This window comes from Stenella coeruleoalba, assembly GCF_951394435.1.
Source record: "Stenella coeruleoalba genome assembly, chromosome: 15".
Taxonomy (NCBI): Eukaryota; Metazoa; Chordata; class Mammalia; order Artiodactyla; family Delphinidae; genus Stenella; species Stenella coeruleoalba.
In genome coordinates, this window is record NC_137161.1 from 37,714,061 (window position 1) to 37,734,745 (window position 20,685).

General features: G+C 44.7%; 1 protein-coding gene across 1 annotated transcript; it reads right to left on the minus strand.

The window, feature by feature from the left end:
- Positions 1–8,853: 8,853 nt before the first annotated feature.
- On the minus strand, positions 8,854–9,255 carry LOC307197894 (thymosin beta-4-like). The gene has a single exon (XM_079944409.1). The coding sequence runs from the start codon at positions 9,200–9,202 to the stop codon at positions 9,068–9,070; it is 135 nt and encodes a 44-aa protein (XP_079800535.1). The 5' UTR covers positions 9,203–9,255; the 3' UTR covers positions 8,854–9,067.
- Between the last annotated feature and the right edge of the window lie 11,430 nt (positions 9,256–20,685).

Below are 20,685 nucleotides of genomic sequence, written 5' to 3' on the forward strand. Positions count from 1 at the left end.
AGGCAGAAAGTTCTCCCTTCATCATTAACTGAACTGTGCAACCTCTGAGTGTCTCTGTTTTCCTGTCCTGCACAGGAGGATTACATACATGCCTCAACCTACCTCAGTGAGGATGGAAGTGATAGAAAGAGCTAGTGCTTCATGAAAGTGCTTTGAGCTTTGGAAGCAGAGATGTTGTATAGATGCAAGGTGTTATTATATTACACAACGATGATCATTTTTCTTTGGCAATAGTCATGACACCAGGAAAACTTATCTTCTATTACAGTTCAAAAGCAGAATAGAAAGAACAAAGTGGTTTTTTTTTTGTTAGTTTGTTTGTTTTCAGTAGAACCATCATCACCCCAGAGATGTTTTGGAAGGTGTAACAAGAGTATTCTCAATGGCCTTCAAAAGCTAGGTTAAGAGCTCCCTGCACTTGGTTCTTCCTCCCCTACACAATGGTAAGAGTCCTGACGGATTGTCTTTCTGGCTAATTATTAGATGTTAAAAAGGTAAATGGGAATCTGATACCCTGTAAGTTGGACTGTTGACAAGAGACACTGTGAATTTTCAAAGGTGGGCATTGATTGGAAATTTGCATGTGTTCCTAGCCAGTCTTGTTTACGGAGACGTCCTATTCTTGGAAGTAGACAAGAAGCAGCAATTCAACGTCCCCATCGATAAAATGGCTTGCCTTCCGCAGCTAAAATGTTCTGTGGCTTATTCGTAAACTGAGAGTTGAATAATAATGGGTGTATGGGGCCATGCACCAGCAAAGAGCTGGGAAGCTTCACTTTCCTTAATGTGCAGCTGTTTGTATTTGTAGAGAGATGGGGAAAGTGACGTTTGAATGGGAGAACTTGGAGTCTGGGGGCTCACCTTTTTCTCTTGTTAAGTTAAAGTGCTTGTAGCTTTTTGTTTATATCAAACTATGCAGCTGAAACTCATGCACATAAGGAGAGAAATCCTATAGAACTGCCAACAAAAAATATTTACTGACTCGGGTTCTTTGCCAATTTTTGCCACTCACCACTAGAGGATCAGCAGTCTGCTGAGCATAGATGTGTATTTTGAATACTTTCCTCCCTTAAAAACATTCCAGCCATTGCCACCAATGCCCCACTCATGGGGCAGTCACTCTGTGGACATTCCTTTTTTTCCCCTCTCTCTTTATTCTCTCTCTCTCTTTTTTCCTCCTTTCTCTCTTTTTTAAATTGAAATATAGTTGACATACAGTATTATTAGTTTCAGGTGTACTACGTAATGATTTGATATTTGCATACACTACAAAATGACCACCATGATCAATCTAGTAACCAACTGTCTCCATATAAAGTTAGTACAATATTATTGACCATATTCCTTAAGCTGTATATTATACCCCATGAATGTTTATTATCTAACTGGAGGTTTGTACCTCTTAATCCCCTTCACTTATTTCTTCCCCCCCCGCCCCCCGCCCTCCCTTCTGGCAATGTGGACAATCTCTGTTCTTCCTTAAAAGTAAAACATTGTAAGGATGGCCTCGTCTTTTTCCATTCTCTTTTGCCTTTCTGTTCATTACCATGATTTCCTGTTTACATTCAGAGCCCTAGTTTTTGTTTTTAAGGAGTAACCACAAGCATAAGCAGATCTGAAAAAAACCCTCGACCAAATCTATGCTCGTTCTGACCACGTTCTTTTATCTCTTGTGGAGAAGACAGGCAATCAGAATTACTAACTGGAAGTGATAAGTCAAGCGAAGGAAAAGTGAATTAATACCCTCACTAGCTAACCCCAAGGCAGGTCAAGACGGAAAAATTCCATAGTTATATCATTTGATGCCTGCGAGATGGTAATTAAAAATTTTTGTTTTACATTTTTAATTTGACAAATACCAGTTTTCTTGTATGAGTCTAAACAGATTGTGGTTTCCACAGAGGCAATTTGGCAACTTGGCATAATATATATAATGTATATCTACATCTGTAAAGCATCTTAGCTTGATTAGAGATACAGGAACTGAATGCTGAGAGGTGATCAAGTGAACTTGGCTCCAGAACTGCCTCTCTCTTTACAGGTTTCTGAAACACCTCACGGCTGAAAGAGTTACATGGCCAGAGCACAAAGCTTGAGTTAGTACAACTATTTCAGATGTCACTGGAGGAGTTGAACTGGGAGCTGAGGCTTTTACTGTTAATAACATCTAGCTTCAGATGCCCTGGTAACCCAGGCTGGGTGCCATTGCTGATTCACCAGGTTTCCTGAATGCACCTAAGACAGAACTAGTTATGCAGCCTTCGGAATCATGGCAATTTATAGGTGGTGGCTCAGCCCAAACCAGCTTTCCTTCTCTTCATGCTGGTTTGAGCTGTTTTCCTTCAATTCAGTCTTTCTTCTATCCTCAGAGACAATAAAGCCGTAACTCAAGGGTCTGGGGGGGTTCTGTTAGTGTAGCAGTAAGTGTAATCCGAGAGGAGGAGACTTGACACGGGAATGCAGTATCTGTTCTTGGATAGAGCCTCAGTTACATCCCTGTCCTGCCACCCCTGGAAGCTAGATGGCCTTGGGCAATGTCCTTCGCTTCAGAGTTTTCTCACCTATTAAATGGGCTGATGACAATAGAACAGTTGTGAAAGTTGAGTTAATTGACGTACAGCACTATTAAGTTTTCCATAATTGTTCACTAGTGTTACTATTGATTCTACTGAGAAGTTGAAGCTGAGTAACGTATTCATGCCAACCTTAATTATCAGAACAGGAGAAAGGAGCCTTGTGAAGATGAATTTGGAAGAAAAATTGTTGTCCAATATGACAAGAAACCATGTTATTTTCTGTTGTCTTTACTCCTTGGTGTCATTGGAAACCACATCAATTTTGGGGGTATGTTTCAGAGTAAACCGGTCCAAACTTCACCATTTTCTATACAAGTCATGATTTCACTTCTTTTTTTTTTTTTTTTTTTGCGGTACGTGGGCCCCTCACTGCTGTGGCCTCTCCCATTGCGTAGCACAGGCTCCGGACGCGCAGGCTCAGCGGTCATGGCTCACGGGCCCAGCTGCTCCGCAGCATGTGGGATATTCCCGGACGGCGGCACGAATCCGTGTCCCCTGCATCGGCAGGCGGACTCTCAACCACTGCGCCACCAGGGAAGCCCTCCGTTAATAATTCTTGAGTAACTCACGAATGGCTTCTTCAGTGACTCTCAGAGAATGCAGTCCTGACAGCTCTAAAGTCTACATTCTAAATTTTTGAAGCACAAGTATTGTTCTAGAACCTAAAGGATGATCAATTCTAGCCCCTTGTATTATGATGTATACACATGCCACCTCATCCCTCATCCTGCCACTTATACACATGAACTTAAACGCTTAGACCATCTGGGCATTCCCCTTACCTGATCATTTGGAAAGTGTCCCTGCCATCTGGGTAAGTTCAGGCCATTTGGATGTCTTCAGATGTGTATCTTGGTAGGACAGCAGTGTTGATATCCTTCGAGTATTTACTGAACAATTACATGAAAATCTCAATTTTTATTTCCAAAGCTCAAAACGAGCTAAACGTTTTATAAGACATGATTTTATAAGAGACACAAAGACTGTACAAAACCATCTTTGGCAAACATCTAGATTCTGTGAAATATCTGTACCCACATTACGTTTAATACAGAGGCTATTAAATGACTTAGATCTTTATTGTTTCTTAATATTATGAATGTAGTCCAAAATCGTTTTAAAACATTCTTAAAGTTGCCTATAAATACCTCCTAGTTCATATTAACACAGAATTTTTCCTTCTGGCTATTTTACTTACAGACATCATTTCATTTATTTTCTTAGGATTCTGGTCTATTTATGACTGGGCTGGTCATTTCCACAGTAAACTCTTCTCTGGCGAGCCTTTTGTTCATCAGCTACATAGTTTAATAGACAGTTAACCCAGATTTAATTCACTTTGTTAATTTAAAAAGAATTAGAACACAATAGAGTTTAATAAACTTTCCAAACCCCATTGAACATCATTTGCTCTTTTCTGTACAGTATAAAAGGGACCCCAGCACCTTGTCATGCCTCATGGTCGTCACTAATGCAATAATTGTTACCACATTGCAGAAGTGTGACCACGCCAGCTCATAACATGCCACACACATTGATGTCCATGTGCTGAATATCCAGCAAGCTCAATCTTTGATTCTAATCAGAAGAGCTGCTTCCTATTCATATCTAATTATCTTAATTGCCACTGCTTCCCATTATGCCACATAAGTAGATAAGAATACATTAGCTAAAAATTGTCAACTCTACTATGCAACACAGATCAGGCATTTTATCACATTGTTCATGAAAGTGTGGGAAATGTATTTGCTAGCTGTTGTGTTAGGAATCCAAAGGCATTTCAGGGCAGGAGCGCCAAATTTCAACAACCTGAGCTGTGGAGTGTTTGTGTCTTCTTCCTTGCCAATACTCCATCCTTAACTGGGCAACTTTCAGGCTTAGGCTGCTGCTGTCTTTGACTGTCAAGTGATGGCTTTGGGTCTGACTCCAGTGGGTGCTCCCCTTTCTGGCCTTTATCTGTTGAAGAGGGAAGTTACTTTTTTGTGTGAGCTCCTTCAAGAACCAGCAGTTGAGTTTAATAGATCAGCTGCCTCATTTGGGCAGCGGCAGAATTCAGACATGTCTGTAGCCATCTCATGACAACCCCAAAGTGAATAGATTCATTACAAACAAGTCTCTTGGTTTTAGTCAAAATAATTCAATTTCCTTTCTGGATAAAAGAAGTTTTAGTTAATTTACTTTCTTTCCTTTTTTTTTTTTACCTTTTCTTTCCCTCCTATCAGCCCATCAAAACTTCGGCCCTTTCTTAACCCTAATTCAAACATCACTTCAGAAGTTAACACATTTGAGTTCCAAAAGCAATGCTTTTAACTTCTGTCCTGTGGTCAATAAGGGGGCTAAGTCGATGTATAAACAGTGTCAGATGGTGTCTCACACATGGCACTTAAGAAACCTTACCCCTGATAGTGCCTTGACCTCGGGCCCTCCGACCAGGCCATCTCGGTGACACTGTACAGGGAGCCATCAAAGAAAGGACTTGTGCGGTCCCGGGACCCTGACAGCCCGGCCTCGGGGAGAAGGTGCTGACGACGGGCCCAGCTTGGGCCTGACGTGGCCACTGAGCAGTTTTACTTCAGCTCGTGACCTGACTGGGGAGAGGCAGGCTCATTTTTCCTCTGCGGGTCCATTTCTCATCTCACCTGCTTCTCAGCTGATGGAGAAACTTCGCAATTGGACCCTGATGGATTCAGGGGTGCCTTTGAAGGAAGCTCAAGGAAGGCAGGCTCAGAACTTGGGAGGCTCTGAGTAGTCTCCAGGGATAGCAAGGTGACCATCTACTGAGCAGAGCAGCATTTTGATGTAGTAAAAGTCCTACAAACGGTGTCTACGGCAGACACGGCTTGTTTCCTGGAGGCCCCTGGCAGGTGGTTTGGGGACACACTGAGAGCTTCTGGTGTCTCTGTCTCAGGGTGTCCTGTGACCCTCAGGGTGTGCGTTGCCTGTTTACAGGGCAAACGCCCTCAGGAGGGGGGTTAGTGAATCAGCACCCAGCTTTTTGCCCCTCAGTGCATAATTCTAGGGTGCGTTCTATACAGCCCTTTGGGGGGGGCCCTAGGGTTGTACTCCCAGTTTCCCACAGCAAACCACTCACAGACACACTGTGTATTGGCTTTCTTTACCTTCCTTGTGTCCCTGCTCCCCTCTCTCACTTGTACTTCCTGAGACACTTCCCAAGTAACCTGCCTGCACCCAAGGCTTTTCCTCAGGGCCTGCTCGTGGGGAAACCCAAACTCTGCCAGAGTCAGATAAAAATTAAGTTGTCATAGCAAAAAGAATTTAAGGGACCCATTGAAAGCTCTATCTCCACCAAGCTGATACCCCCGTGTCTTGGTTCGGATTCCCCAGAAGCAAACGCTAAGATGAGGATTTCATCACAAGTAGTTTATTTGGGAGATGATTCCAGGAAATGCTTGCAGGGGAGTAGGGAAGTGAGACAGGGAAGGGATGGAAGAGATAAAGTGAGCGTTATCAAGCCGGTTACCAGCGTGGGCAGCTGGAGCCCAGTCCTGCGGAGGCACTTTGCCTCTGGAACACTGCAGAATGTGCCTCCGAGTCAGCCCACTGCGGGGGTGAGAAAGCTGCCGAAATGACCCACCGCTCCACCACCTCTCCATCCACCAATGATCGCGGGCTGCTTCAGGGATCTCACTCTCCAGCACATCTGAGATGACCTGCACTCGGGCTGACCATGATCTTGTGGCCAGAAAAGAAGCCCTCGGGAGGAGAGCCTCAGTTTGCCGTATAGAGGTAGATGCTGAGGGAATTTGGGAAGGGCACCAAAGGCCCTGCTACACACACAGCGACTCTAAACACCTACGGATATGTCTCTGAAAGAAGAGAAAATGCAAAGGAGATACTCATTTTCTCATCTAACAAATGTTTGTGAAGTCCTCTTTATGCAGAGTAAGGTGGCCTCGCTGGGGTGTGAACACTTCTCTCCTGTTAGGAGCTCCACGGTAGCCAGCATGGAGGGACAACTGTTTTTTTTTTTTTTTTTTTGATGTGGACCATTTTTAAAGTCTTTATTGAATTTGTTACAATATTGCTTTTGCTTTACGTTTTGGTGTTTTGGCCGCAAGGCATGTGGGATCCTAGCTCCCTGACCAGGGATCGAACCCGAACCCCCTGCACTGGAAGGCAAAATCTTAACCCCTGGACTGCCAGGGAGGTCCCAGGAGGGGCAACTTTTAATCCTGATGTGACTTCTTGAGTTCACGGGTTGTCATACACACCATTGACCTGAGAGTTAGGAAACGTGTGTCCTTGTCCCTGCTCTGCCCTTGACAAGCCATGTGACCTTGGAGGAGTTGTCTTGCCTCCAAGGACCTCAGTTTCTTCTAGTGCTAAATGAAGGAGCTGGCGTTAAATGTTCTGGGGGCCCTTCCTGCCTGATCTGCAGTAGCCAAGGATCCATGTGCAGAAGTGGGTGTGGTCACAGGGCTGTGCTGTGTGGGTCACTTGCTGTGAGCAGCCTCTGGTCTGGAGGCATTTCAGGTCAAGGGAAGTCTGACCTGGGAGAAATGTTGGAGCTAGAAACTTATTTTTATAATTAATAGCAGTGACACTTAAGGAAGCACCATGCCTTGTGCAAGCTCACCCAGCTAATTAGGGGGCAGAATTGGAGCCAGAACCTACTTTCCTATTCCTCAATTGATGGACCTTTCTATTAATCCATGAACCATACTTTTTGTGTCAAGCTATAAGGAATAAGCCTTCCTAGATGGTGGATTAATGGCTAAAGAAACACACTTGATCTGAGTACTGTGATCATGGAATTGAAAGACATCCTCATTTAAGGGCTTAACCCAAACCTCAGAGGCTATAAGCTCCTTAGAAAAGCTCTCCTGCTGAATTGGTTCTATGTGCTACCCATAGAATTCCGAATCCCACCTGTAGGGATTGCTATCAAGTGGACAGGTAGACCAAACAAGTGGATTAAAAAGATCCAACCTTACCATGAGTGCTTGGGTCAGTAGATACCACCTGTGTTATTTAGCCTTAGTGGATCTCTATTCAAGGTGGCAGGTTGGTAATAGTGATAGGCAAGGAAAGGGAACAGAATTGTGGAAAGAGGTGGGGGAATCCAGACTCTTTAGAATGTGAAACGAATTTAGATGTGAATTGAGAACGTAAAGATGTACCAGCACTGCTTCCTGTGTGAACACATATGCGTTCATTCATTGAACGACCATCTAGGTGGTGACACCTTTGGCATCCCATAGGACTGAGTTGAGGTTGGTGATCACAGGGTGAATTACAGGTATTATGCAAATCACTGCCTATTTTCTGGCCTGATCTTCACGTATTACATCCTGTCCCATCCTAGTAAAATGTTAAGCCTTGGAAAATCCAGCACAGTAAAAGTCCACTCTAGACTCTTGTGTGGTTCATGGACCACCTTCAGCAACATTACTTGGCGAGCTTGTTAGAAATGCAAAATATCAGTCCTGACCCCAGACCTACTGCATCAGAATATCTGCATTTTAACAAGATCTCCAGGAGGTGTGTTAAAACTTGAGAAGCACTGTTGCAGACGTGAAGTGCTGTTCAGAACAAGTGGGTACTTCCTTCAGTGGAACCACTGAAAAAACTCTCAGCCAGAAATAGACCGCTTAAGGAGACCTTGCAAACAAGTGGAAAAACTGAATGTAATTCAAATAATCGATACAATGGCTTCATGTTTAGTGCTGTTGTGAGCTAATATTGAAACAATACTAAATCAAACACAGAGCTTTTAAGCTTTTAAGAAAAACCTGCTTTCGTTTTTTTTTTTTTTTTTTTCAGGTGTGAAGATACGGGAAGATGTTATTTATAGTTATCCCTTAGTTCACTCCACAAAGGATAGATAGACATGCCGCTATGAAGCATAACAGTTATTAATGCAGAGAAAAACTCAGTACTGGTCAAGGGCTGCTGTGATGAAAGGTTTTTATTCCATACATGAAATAGAAGGTCTCAGAACCATCAAATTCCCACCTCATCTTTGAACCCACAGAGGTAACTGTCAATCTCAGTTCCAAAACATCCCTCAGCCTTTTTTTGTTGTTGTTTTATTTTTTTAAATACATCTTTTTTTTTCAGGTTTAAAAATTTTTAATTTGCATATTAAAAAATTGTGCATTCCAATAATTAAAATCATTTGAACAACAACAGCAAAAAAAAAAATGGCACTCTGATTAAACTGCATTTTACAGCCCGCAGGACACCTTGGACCAGTTTGCTCTTTACTCTAGATTTCACTGTCGTCCCACTCAGCCTCCTTCACCAACATGCAAGTTCTTTTCCTTCCCTGCCAGCCAGACAGGCGGATGGGAGGCAGGCGCGGCCTTCGTTGTCAGTAGTTCTCCATTCTTTGATGTGAAAAAGGGCAGCACAGTCATTTAAACTTGATCCAACCTCTTTGCATCTCACAAAGTTAAACAGCTAAAAGAAGTAAAATAAGAAGGCAATGCTCGTGGAATGTACAGTGCGTATTGGCGGCGCACGCCTCATTACGACTCGCCTGCTTGCTTCTCCTGTTCAATCGTTTCTTGTGAAGGCAGTGGATTTTTCTCTTTCGTTTCTGTTTTCTTCAGTTTCGATTTATCGAATTTCTCAATCTCAGCCACATCGGGTTTGTCAGACATGGCTGCAGAGGAAGCGGAGCGAGTTACGAGCGAACGAGGTCCGACCTGCGCAGTGGTCGCCGCCGAGTGCCTTAAATACATCTTTATTGGAGTATAATTGCTTCACAAAGCTGTGTTAGTTTCTGTTGTACAACAAAGTGAATCAGCCATATGCATGCATATATCCCCATATTCCCTCCCCCTTGAGCCTCCCTCCTACCCTCCCTATCCCACCTCTCTAGGTCATGGCAAAGCACAGAGCTGATTTCCCTGTGCTATGCTGCTGCTTCCCACTAGCTATCTATTTTACATTTGGTAGTGTATATATGTCAATGCTACTCTCACTTCGCCCAGCCTTTTTTAGTAGGGAATCTGAGATGTTTGTAAAGAATGGAGGTTAGATCTGGCTTTTTGCTTTCTTTTTCAAAGACTCTGAAAGGAATCATTTACAAAACAAATTTCGACTAAATACACTTTGTTGGGAGAAGTGGTGATATTTCTAAAGAGAACAAACTTTTAAAAGCAACTTGAAAGATTTGAGAAGCATCCTTTCATTGGTAGGTTTCAACAGATTAATTACAAACTATTTTTTATAACCACGTGAAAGCAGGCAATTGCCTATTGACTGCTAGGCTTGGACATGGCACATGGTCACTTCTGCTGTGTTTCATTTGCGAGAGCAAGTTCTGTGGCCAATCCTATGTTCAAGGGATGGAAAACAGACTCTAACACTTGATGGAAGAAACTACTAAATCACATTGCATGGGAGGGAAATAATTGGGAGAAATTTCACAATCCATTTACCACATCAGGATAGACTGATTGCTATAGCAAACAACCCCCAAATCTCAGGATTTTAATACAGTAGAGGTTTATTCCTTGCCTTTATTACCATCCAGTAAGGATGGGCAGGGGAGTGGGGGAGGAGCTCTGTTCCACACAGTCACTCAGGAACCCAGGCTCCTCCTATCTAGTTGCTGTGTCATTCAAGGCCATGGAGCCTTCCACCAAGAGTTCTGTTTCCAGCCAGTAGATGAGGGAAGAGGGCAAATATGTAGAAGGAACATCTCCTACTCATCTCAACCTGGAGGTGTCATATATATCACTTCTTTCCCCTTTCTCATGGCCAGAACTGGGTCACGTGGCTGAATAGAACCACAAGGGAGGCTGGGAAATGTGGTCCAGCTGTGTTAGGAGCAAAAGGGAAGATGGTTTGTTGAACACCTGGCCAGACTCTGCTACAGCTACAGACTCTGTGACTGAAGAACACGTTCCAGAAGAGGCACCGGGACACATTTCAAAATGTTGACATGTGACCCTGTGTGGTGGACAAAGTTTAGAAAGACAAGGTCATAATTAGGAAGGGAAGACAGACCCAGGTCCCTGTGTAAATACCTGGGAGATCAGGGCAGGAGTCTGGGGAAGGGTTTGGAGAGACTTTGTACCAGGTGGGAGCTTTGGGGCAGTGGAACTTTAATAGGAGGAGACAGAAGTGAAGGGCATAAGGAGAGCGTTGAGCCACATGGGGAGATTAGGTTTGTGTGCTTGTTTGACATTGTTGCCTCTAGTGGGGCCTAAAGTCGCTGCCTTAACGTGGGTCGCCTCTGTTAGTGCTGGTTAGAATAATGTACCCCTTAGGGCTACATTAAAAAGCTATGCTCGGCGCCTCATTTGCACCGTCAAAATATGCGCATACATGTGCGGGCCAGAAAAGGCTGCGCTCAGAACATGCATTCTTACGTGAACTGCAGGTAATTGCACAAGCAAACAGGAAGTTGCGTAGGTATGCAGGCAGCCGCCCGCTGGAGATCTGCGTGTTGGCACGGGCAGGCATGTGTCTTGTTCGTTTGTGTATGATTTTAAAGGATTCTGCAGAGGGGAGGGAGAGAAAGCAGGCCTCTGGGCATCTGCTTCTCCAGCTACAGCTGTCCTTTGTCCTTCTCAAGGTTTTCTTTCTGGGCAGGGCCAAGTTCAGGGCCTGTTTGTGGCTGTAGGAAAACGGTGCATTTTCAAGGTCTTTTTGGGAGCACTCATGCAGAGGGGTTTGGCCTGAAAGTTTGTGTCCCCCAGACATTAACGTGTTGGGACCCTCAAGCCCAGTGTGATGGTGTTAGAAGGTGGGGCCTTTGGGAGGTACTTAGGTCCTGAGGGTGGAGCCCTCATGAATGGAATCAGTGCTCTTATAAAAGAGGTCCCGGAGAGCTCCCAGGCCTCTCCCACGATGTGAGGACACAAGAGGAGTCTGTGACCTGAGAGAGGGCCCTCACCAGACCATGCTGGCACCCTGATCTTGGATTTGCAGCCTCCAGATCTGTGAGCAGTAAATTTCTGTTGTTCATAAGCCGCCTTGTCTGTGCTGTTTTGTTACAGCAGCTGGACGGGCTAAGACACAGGGTTTGCAGGTGGCCGTTTGGACGTGCATTAGTTCTGTGCTGGGAGTCTGTGGCTGTCTCTTACGCTGACTGCTGAGCTGCTGAATAAACTCTTCCTTTGAAATTCTCTTTGCTGGGATCTCTGTGTCCTGGTTCTCCTCCTGATTCTGCTGGTCACTTTCCTTTATCTTTATTCACTGTCCTCTTCCTTCTTTCATCCCTCAGATGTTTTCCTGTGAGTCTGTCCTTAAACATCTTCTAGCTTTCTGGACCAGCACCGTCCACTAGAACTCTCTGCAATGGTGGAAATGTGTATCTACGCTGTCCAGTACCATAGCTGCTCACCATTGAACACCTGACATGTGGCTAGTGGGCCAGAGGAAATGAATTTTACATTTTATTTAATTTAAACTTAAATAGCCATAGGTGGCTGGTGGCTGCTGTATGGTAGCCATAAGCTCTAGAACATTCTTTATGGGAAATAATGTCTACTATAGTGTCAACACTATCCACCCATTATTACCTATCTGAATCTCTTGCTATGCGCTTTCTGGACCTATTTTTACGACATCTCGACCTGGTTGGTCTGCGGTCTCGTCAAATGCAGTGTGCCTAATGTTTAACTCTTTATCTCTATCCACAAAACACATTTTCTCCTGGCCGTCTTCCTATCACTTTACGCTTGTTCATTTTTTAGAACCAGTTGTGATCATACTGTGTCATTCATATATCATCATTGAGGTGGATCCAGGTTTTGGAAAACCTAAACTTATACAAATCTAGGGGATACTCCATAAGAAAAAGAATACAACAGTGTGAATGCAAAATTAGATTCAGAGCATTGCAGGAGCCTGGGAAAGTGAGAGAGGTATCCCTGAAACTTAAGCCTTATCCCCTTTACTATAAACTGGCCCCAGTTTATCATTAGAATATTTTAGTTTCCGGGTTTGAATCTCAATTTGACCCTCTTCTTGCTGTACGAACATGGGCACAGGGCTTAACTATGCTCAGATTCAGTGGGCTTACTGGGGATAACAATAATAATGCCTATTCAACTGGGTTGTTACAAAATTAAATAAGATAATATACAAAAAGATGAACATCTAGAAGGTATTTCCTGAAAATAATTTTATTCCCTTGTTCTCATTACATAGGGAATAGTACCAGCAATAATAATGGTAATAATAATAGCAGTTAATGTATCAGATGCTAGGTTCGAAACTTACATAGAATATCTCACTTATTCCTAGAAGGTAGGTATTCTCCTGTCCCCATTTTACAGATATTCTCCTGTCCACATTTTACTGAGGCCCAAAGAAGGTAAGCAATGAGTGCAGGTTCTCAGATGCTAGTTAGGAGGGGAGCTGGGATTTGAACCCAGGCAGCTGGACCTTGTGTTCTTAGTCTCAGTCCTTGAACAGGGCATGTGGGATTCTTCACAACTTCTTTGCATCAACATGCTGAGTTTCCTCCACATGTGTCTATGTTCTTGCTGGCCAGCCTACTAAACATTCCATGACTTGTGTGCATGCTTCTGTTTCTTTCCTCATGCTGTTTCTTTTCCCTGGAATGCCCTTCCCTCCTCCTCAATTTCCTCTGTGTTTCCATGTGCTGTATTCATGTCTTAATGTAATACCCTTTATTGCTCTCACTGTAAAGGAGTTGCTCAAAGGGTTTTATTTTCCTCCCCATCCAACACAATGTCCTTTGTAGAAGCTTCATGGTTGCTTATCTCATGAGCAACTGGGGTGTTGTTACCTCACAGGGGAGCTTTGAAAAATACAGAAGCCTGGGTCCCCCACCCCCAGGCCACATACATCAGAATGTTTGGGCTTGGGTTCAGATTCACTGACCTAAAGGACTATGTTTTTCCCTCTTTGAGCTGGTGACTAAAAAGCCAGGAACCAAATGCTAGCTCAGCTCTGCAACGAGGCAAGACCTCGGGCTTCATTTCATCTCTTCCCCTGATTTTCCCTTCGCCCTTTATTTTGAATCGTAAGTCACCTTGCTTTTTGGCATGCATTTTTGTAGGTCACCTAACTTAATTTTGCAATCACTAGAGGTACAAATATAAATGGTGATGATGCTATTGACGATAACAGATTTACCCTGGAATGATCAGAATATTTCTTGACAGCAGCCTATTGGCAGACAGAAACAGATGGGTAGGAGACACAAGATAAAATAAAATTGAAGTTTTGAAGAAAAAAATTCTCTTTAAATCCAGGGATGCCAACCACCCTAGAACGAATCCATAGCCATGGCCGTCTAAATGCACCTCTCATGTGGCCATTGGTCTGGTGGCTTCATCTTACTTGGACCCTTCTTTGATTCTACCTTTATTGAGGAGATGAAAAAATCTGCCTGTTAAGAAAGGTATATTAAGTGAAATCTTGTCAAATAAATTCCCTTGTTTATTTGAAACGACCGACATATATAACTATGCAGTGTCTAACTCCACCCCTCAATTCTCCTTATTTTGGGGACTTCCTGCTCAGGTGTACTGATGTATCCGGTAATGACCTCTGAGTGCACTGAGCATGGACGCTGGGTACCGCTGCAGGATTTTCAGTTTCCCATCTGCTGGCCTCCGCCCTGACTCATCTGAAAGCCGGCGTAGGGGCTGTGGCTGTGAAATGGCTTTTCGTCGTCGCATGTTAGGTGCTTTGAAGGCCTCAAATGGCAACACGGAGAGGAGTGGCCAGGGAAGAGGGCCTGGCGAGGTTCCCTTGGTCTCCAGTCGGCCTTCTGCCGCTGCAATGCCCGCAGATGGAGGGGGCCGAGGTCAGGCCCCTCAGGTGGGAGCTCTGGGCCTGGCAGCCTCGTGTGCCCAGCACCTCCTTAAAAGCTGATTATCAGGCTTGCCTCCTTTGTGAGCCGGCTCATTACCATTTCATTGTGTCCGGGTAATTCTCACCCTGCGCAATGAATATTGACTTCAGGCTTGCTTTTCTAGCTGAATTACAGGGGGCAGTGTGAGGGCCGCCCTGGCAGCCACTTGAATAGTCTCCAAGAAAAGCTGTTAGCTTGAGCATTTAGGGATAACAGAGACTGTCACAGGCTGCTACAGTGATTTATTAAAAGACAGGAGAACGGGAGAAAAGACACTTACTTAGGTCTTGCACCAGCTGCCTGCTTGCTTTGCTTTCTTCTTTCCCTGTCTCTCCCTTTCTCTCTGTCCTCCTTCTTTCTCTCTTTATTCTTCCTCCCTCCTTTCCTCTTTCCTTTCTCTCTTTTTCCTTTTTCTCTCTTCCTCTCCCTCCTTGCCTCTCTCCCTTTCTTTCCCTGCCTTCTCTTCTCATTTTTAAAATGTGTTTTAGGGCGATGCTTGAGGGACTTCCCGCCTGTATTCTACACCTGAACACATCACCCCGGTAAAGATGGCGAGTCCCCAGGTTGATTATCTAAGGGTGATGAGACGGGAATGAGCGCTTGCAGATGTGCCCGCGCACGTACGCACCACACCCACGGAAGCAACATGCGTACTTTTTGTGCGCACGCGCACGCACGCACACGCACGCCTTGTAAGGCACGCAGCTGTCCTGGGACTAGGAACCCCTCCTCGGGAACGTAAGGCAGGTTGTCGCCTACTCGCCCCTTCCTCCCACCGTCCCACTCCAGTGGTCCTGACCTCGGGCTCCTCCCGTGCCTGGAGCAGCACCAGCTCCTGCACAGGCCACCTCCGCCTGTGCGCCTGGGTGTCTGTCCCTCAGGAGCGGGTGTCCTGTCCTCCCTGTGCTGATTCTCCTCACGCCTGTTCATCCACACTGGATCTATGGTGGCTCCTCCTGCCTCGGGTCACTTGACAGATGCAAACGTGGCTGCCGGGAGGGCAAACCTTCCAGGTGAAGATCCAAGAAATTGCCTTGGATGATAATTTCTAATGAGCCAATCCACCCAGGGACCACTGAGCAGGCTGTGTCGGGGGACATCGGCATCAGAAGGCAAAGGAGGGCCAGCTGGTGACCCTGGGCATGCTGGCCACTGGTGGGCCATCACGGGAGAGGGGGATGGGGCAGCTGTTCAAAATTAAGCCACAAGGACTTGGTTTTCAGGTCTTCTCTGAGATGCAGGAACATGGGCCTTATTTGCGTGGCTTCCAGTTTTCCACACATGCATTTTCTTGGAATCCACATTTAGTGTCTCTGCTTCTCTGTGGAGCTGATGTCTGAGACCCCTCCCCTCCCTTCTCCAGCTCCTTGTTTGCTCCATGTCCTCTGTGGAATTCCCCTCTCCTCCCCGACTCCCCATCCCCCGCTTTCCCTGTGCTGTCCCCAAATGCCTTGGCCCTCTTATCTCCCCACATGAGGCTCTAATTAGCCTCCTCTCAACCCCATAAATCAGCCGCCCCTCCTCCTCCGGTTTGCTTCCTTCTCAGAGGCAGCGGGCTCACCTTTCCCTTCCCAGATGACAAATCAGCCATTAATCTTGGCTTGAAAAACGTTTATTGGCCGACTTCCTTCAGTGGCTTCTGAACTGTTTGCAAATAAAGAGGAGGGATCTGGGGTGACCTCAACAGAGATAGGAACTCACAGGTGGATTTATTCTCAGGTTTGATTTTTTTTTTTTATTTTTTCATGAAAAGGGTAAATATATAACTCTGCCTCTCGGTGCTTGTAATTTCTTCGTTTTGAAAGTTTTCGGATCTTCTGTTGGGCTGAAGTGCGTTTGTTTGTATCGGTCAGTCTGCTTGGTTGCTGTGTTTGCATGGAGACGGGGTGACCTGCGGGAGTGAAGAAGGGAGTGGCTTGACTGGGTGCTCAGTGACTCGGAACGGTTCCAACAGGGCGCCACCATAATGTTCCATGGTCAACGGACAACGGCTGCAGAAGAGTAGCTAAAAGTTTAGGAATGGAGGTGTTTTGAACCTCTCCATCAGCCTTGTGGTTTCCCCTGCCTGATCCCCAGGTGTTGAAGGGAACCACCTCCCTTCTTGGGCTCCAGGAGGTTGGATCATCTTATAGTCTAGACTCAGTCCCCGGGAAGAGGGATGAATTTATCAGCTGAGATGTTCATTAAGGATATAGGGAATAAAGCTGGAAAGCTCAGGGGAGGATAGGAAGGGTGTCTCCTGAGGGAGAATCTCTGCAAAGGGAAGAGCAAGCTGTCAAATGTCATGGGTTACAGGTGGGCTGTGGGTAAGATGTGGATGTTGGGTCCTTAAGGTTTCCACCTGTGCTTTACCCTAAGGAATCTGTGATGTGGGCATTTTGGGTGTTGGGCCAGGGCAGAGGGGTAGATATTTTCTTGTTCCTCAAGCCCCATGAAGTCTGTGCCTTTCAGAGAAGATTAATGGGGCTCCATGACCTCAAGGAAATGTGTAATCTTAAAACTTGAAGCCCTTGGGACACGATCTATAAAGTGGTCCACACCAAAGTGGGGACGTTGGAGTTTGTAATCTTGTTTATTGTCTGGTGACAGCACATTTGCCCCCTCTTCCCCCCATTCCAACAGTTACTTTAGACTGAGGATTACCCATTCAACTGATTAAAAAGAAAACTTTTCAGTCACCAGGGCTTAAAAACAGGAGGCCACATGCATGCTATAAAATGTGTTCAACAACTCTATCTTTTCCTCCCCACACTCTTTGACCTTGTCAGAGAGATGGTGTCTCCCTTGTCATTGGAAAGTCCTTGAGGATGGGAGTGTTGTCATTTTCATCTTCATGTTACTGTCTCCTTCCCTGGGAGGGATCATCTGTTCTTTTCCCCATATATTTTAGTTGACGTATAAATTACTTGTCAGTGAAATGCACAGATCTTTGGTGTGGGTTCAGTCATTTTGGACAAATTCATACCCACATGTAACTCACAGAGCATTTCTGTTTCTCTAGAAAGTTCCTTTGGGCTCCTATGAGACAGTCCTCCTCCCCTTGCCAAGACCTGTTTTGATATCTATCACTGTAGATTCATTTTGCCTGTTTTAGAACTTCATAACAGTTGGAATCATACAGTATAAATTCTTTTGTGTCCTTTACTCAACATACTGGTTTTGAGATTGACCCATCGATTGATGACTGCCATGGTTGGGGAGGTGACCTTGATCAATCCACAGAATTTTTACCCTTATGGAAAGGGTCAGGGGATGCTACTTTTATCCGGGATAATTAACCTGCCAGTGCCCATTTTGAACATTTTGAACAAGCGCCTGGAGAGGAAATCAACCGCCTGCCTCCTGTGTGCTGGGGGTGGGGGTGGGGTGCACTGTTTTCTTCCTCGAACATGGAAGATACTTTCATTGGAATCACTTTTGCATATAACTTTAGGTCTCGTTGAAACAGTTCTATGACTGTTTGGAAGGCAGGGGTTCTTTGTTGAGATTTCTGTGGGCTGGCTAAGATACTTATCTTTTGTGCAGAATGTAGCTCCTGTATGACTTGCAAATGAACCTAGCCTGTTGAAAATGAAGGGATGCCTTGACGGTGGTATTCTTGGTCCTGTCACAGGGCCTGGGGTGCAAGTCCAGACCTTGGAGAGTGTTCTAGACACGCTGTGCATATGTGTTTCGTCCCTTCCCTAATCCCAGGCAGCTTAGATTTGCCTGGCCTTGGTAATACATCCAGCTAATTCTTAAGGGCGGGTGTTGTACCAGTCTAGCTGCTTAGGGCTGCACCCTGGGCACAGCCCAGAAAGTCACCTTAGTACTTACTTAATTTAGCTCCTTTGCCAGTGGTGCACTGTTAATGATTAATGTCTTGTCCTTCATAATTGAAGATAATCATACACCCCAGAGGTTTTATTTTAAGTTTACAGTTCCCTCTAGCAATGCTTATTGACTTGTGCAGTAAGTCTCTCATTTGGTTCTTAGATATCACAGAATTTTAGAGCATTGAGTGCTTTGGGAGTCATTTTTAATAAAAGAAATGAAAATACATGTCAGAGAGCCTCACAGATATCTGAAAGTTACCACACTAATTAGTGTCAGTGGCTGGATGGCTAAGGTGGGAGGTGGGAGACCCCTGCCTTCTAGAACAACATATATATATATAATCTTTTATGTATACATACAAAATCTTTGTGCAAATATGGAAACCAAGAGGCTATATATTAAGATAATTGGATTACTAAGTTCCACTGGCCGTATGTGGCCACTACATTCTTTATAAATAGGTGACATTTGAAGCAGAGGGTTTTTTATCTCGGGTGCCTTGGTGAGGAGATAATTTAACGTGTCTACATTGATAAAATTTCTGGTGTCAAGAAATTTGGGAATCAGCTGTAGTTCAGTTTCAACGTACTCTTTCTTGCTTTTGGCCTTCTGTATTGGGTAAACCAAGCTCTGACTCCTTATCATTTCATCTTTAGGTAAAAGAGGAGGGCAGGTAACCTCATCCAGCCTCAGGGTCTCAGGAACCCCCCTGTTGATGCCTGTGAGAGCTGAACATGTGTGTCTGAGGCTTCAGAGGATGTGGCCTTCGGGGTTATGGATCTGCTGGCTATAGGAGAAGTCGACCTTGACTGTGAAATAGTTTAAAAAGCAGCTTACCCAAGGGCCCACGGCTAACGATTCTGAAGTGTTAACTAAAGTATCAGAGTAAACAATAGCAGGCTTTCCTAGTGTTTACTTAGCTCTGTGATTTACAAAGGAATTGCATGGGGCTTCCATCCACACCACATTGCTGGCTTGTATCACCACAGTCCGTTTTGAAGCAACTTAAGTGATTTTGACCTTTTGTTTAGGTTGTGGGTCAGTGCAGAAAGGAAGTTTTCTATAAACCACAGTGATGTTTGTCTCAAATCAGAATGGGCATGTCTTTGATTAGAATTCCTTTCATATCCAGGAATGGCGTCAAAGGGCTGGATGGAAGTGTCAAACAGGAGGGGCATGCGTCTTACACTTGTCAGATGTTCACTTCTTACTATGTTTAATCAGAAGCATGGCAGACTATGTGAGATGTTTAATTATGGTTTCAATCACTCAAGCAAAGCATGTCCCATAGACATGTGCGCATTCTATTGCGCTTTCACAAGCAGCATTAGATGTCCTGGTCTTAACACCCAAGTGCTGCTGTGGAATTTCTCAAATGGAGAAATTTCCTCAAACTTCGCCAAACAAGATAATTTTGAACCCCTAACTGCACAGCCTTTTTCAAAGAGGCTGGTATTATGTTTAAGAAAAATTAGGCACAGGCTTTGCCGAGAGCTCATATGTGAAAACTGATATAAAATTAGCATTCTGAGTATGCTGGATATTATTATTATTACTCATTTCTCCAAATTCTTTTTGAGATGTGAGGGGGAACATGTACATGCATTTTATCAACCCAAGTTTGCTAACGGAGACCCTGAAGTTCAAGAGACTCGAACAATGTAGGTAACGTTACCGAATAACAGAACTGGGACTAAGTCCTAAGCGCCCCAGTTCTTGTTCCTGACTTCTCAGTTGGCCACATGGCTCAGGGTGACACGCCAGCCTCAAAGGGTCTGTCAGTTCTTTTTACTCTGAGCTGAATGGCAGCTCTCCTCTGAGCCCCTCCACTACCTTTCAGTCTTGTCACCACACTCACCTCATCCTGTCACCACACGTGAACCCATTAGATGCCACGTAACTGCCCTCATGGCATTTCTCCTGCAATTCCCCATATTTCAGACTTTCCTTGACCCCTTCTCCCAACTACGTTTAACCAATTCTGTGTCCTGTTTCCCCAGAACAAACATAGACGGCTTGATAAGTAAAAAGGAGGGTAACAATAGGACTTGTCATGGCGCCATGTATGTCTGAGACCTTCCTGGAGAGCAGAGACCTTTCTTTCATGCCTTGGTTCAGAGCAAGCCCATAGGCTTCATCCTAAAACATCCAGACTCTCTGGTATGGATAGTTGGTTCTGAATAGTGAATGAATGAATAAGTGAATGAATGAATGAATAATTCAAGTCCAGTGTGTTTATTCTAAAGGGGGAAATCAGGACTCAGAGAACTGGAATAGTCAGAGATCCCAGCAGCAAAGCAGAGACCAAAGCCAGATCTCCTAGAGGCTGCACTGACCTCTTTCAGGGTCAGTTTAGGTCCTGTTTGCACTAGGAAACCCTCCAAAGAAACTTCACCCTCTCTTTTTCAATCTCCTGCCTCCTTTTGACCCATTCCTCCCTTTACACATCTCACCACTTGATTCCACTGAACACAGCACTTTTTA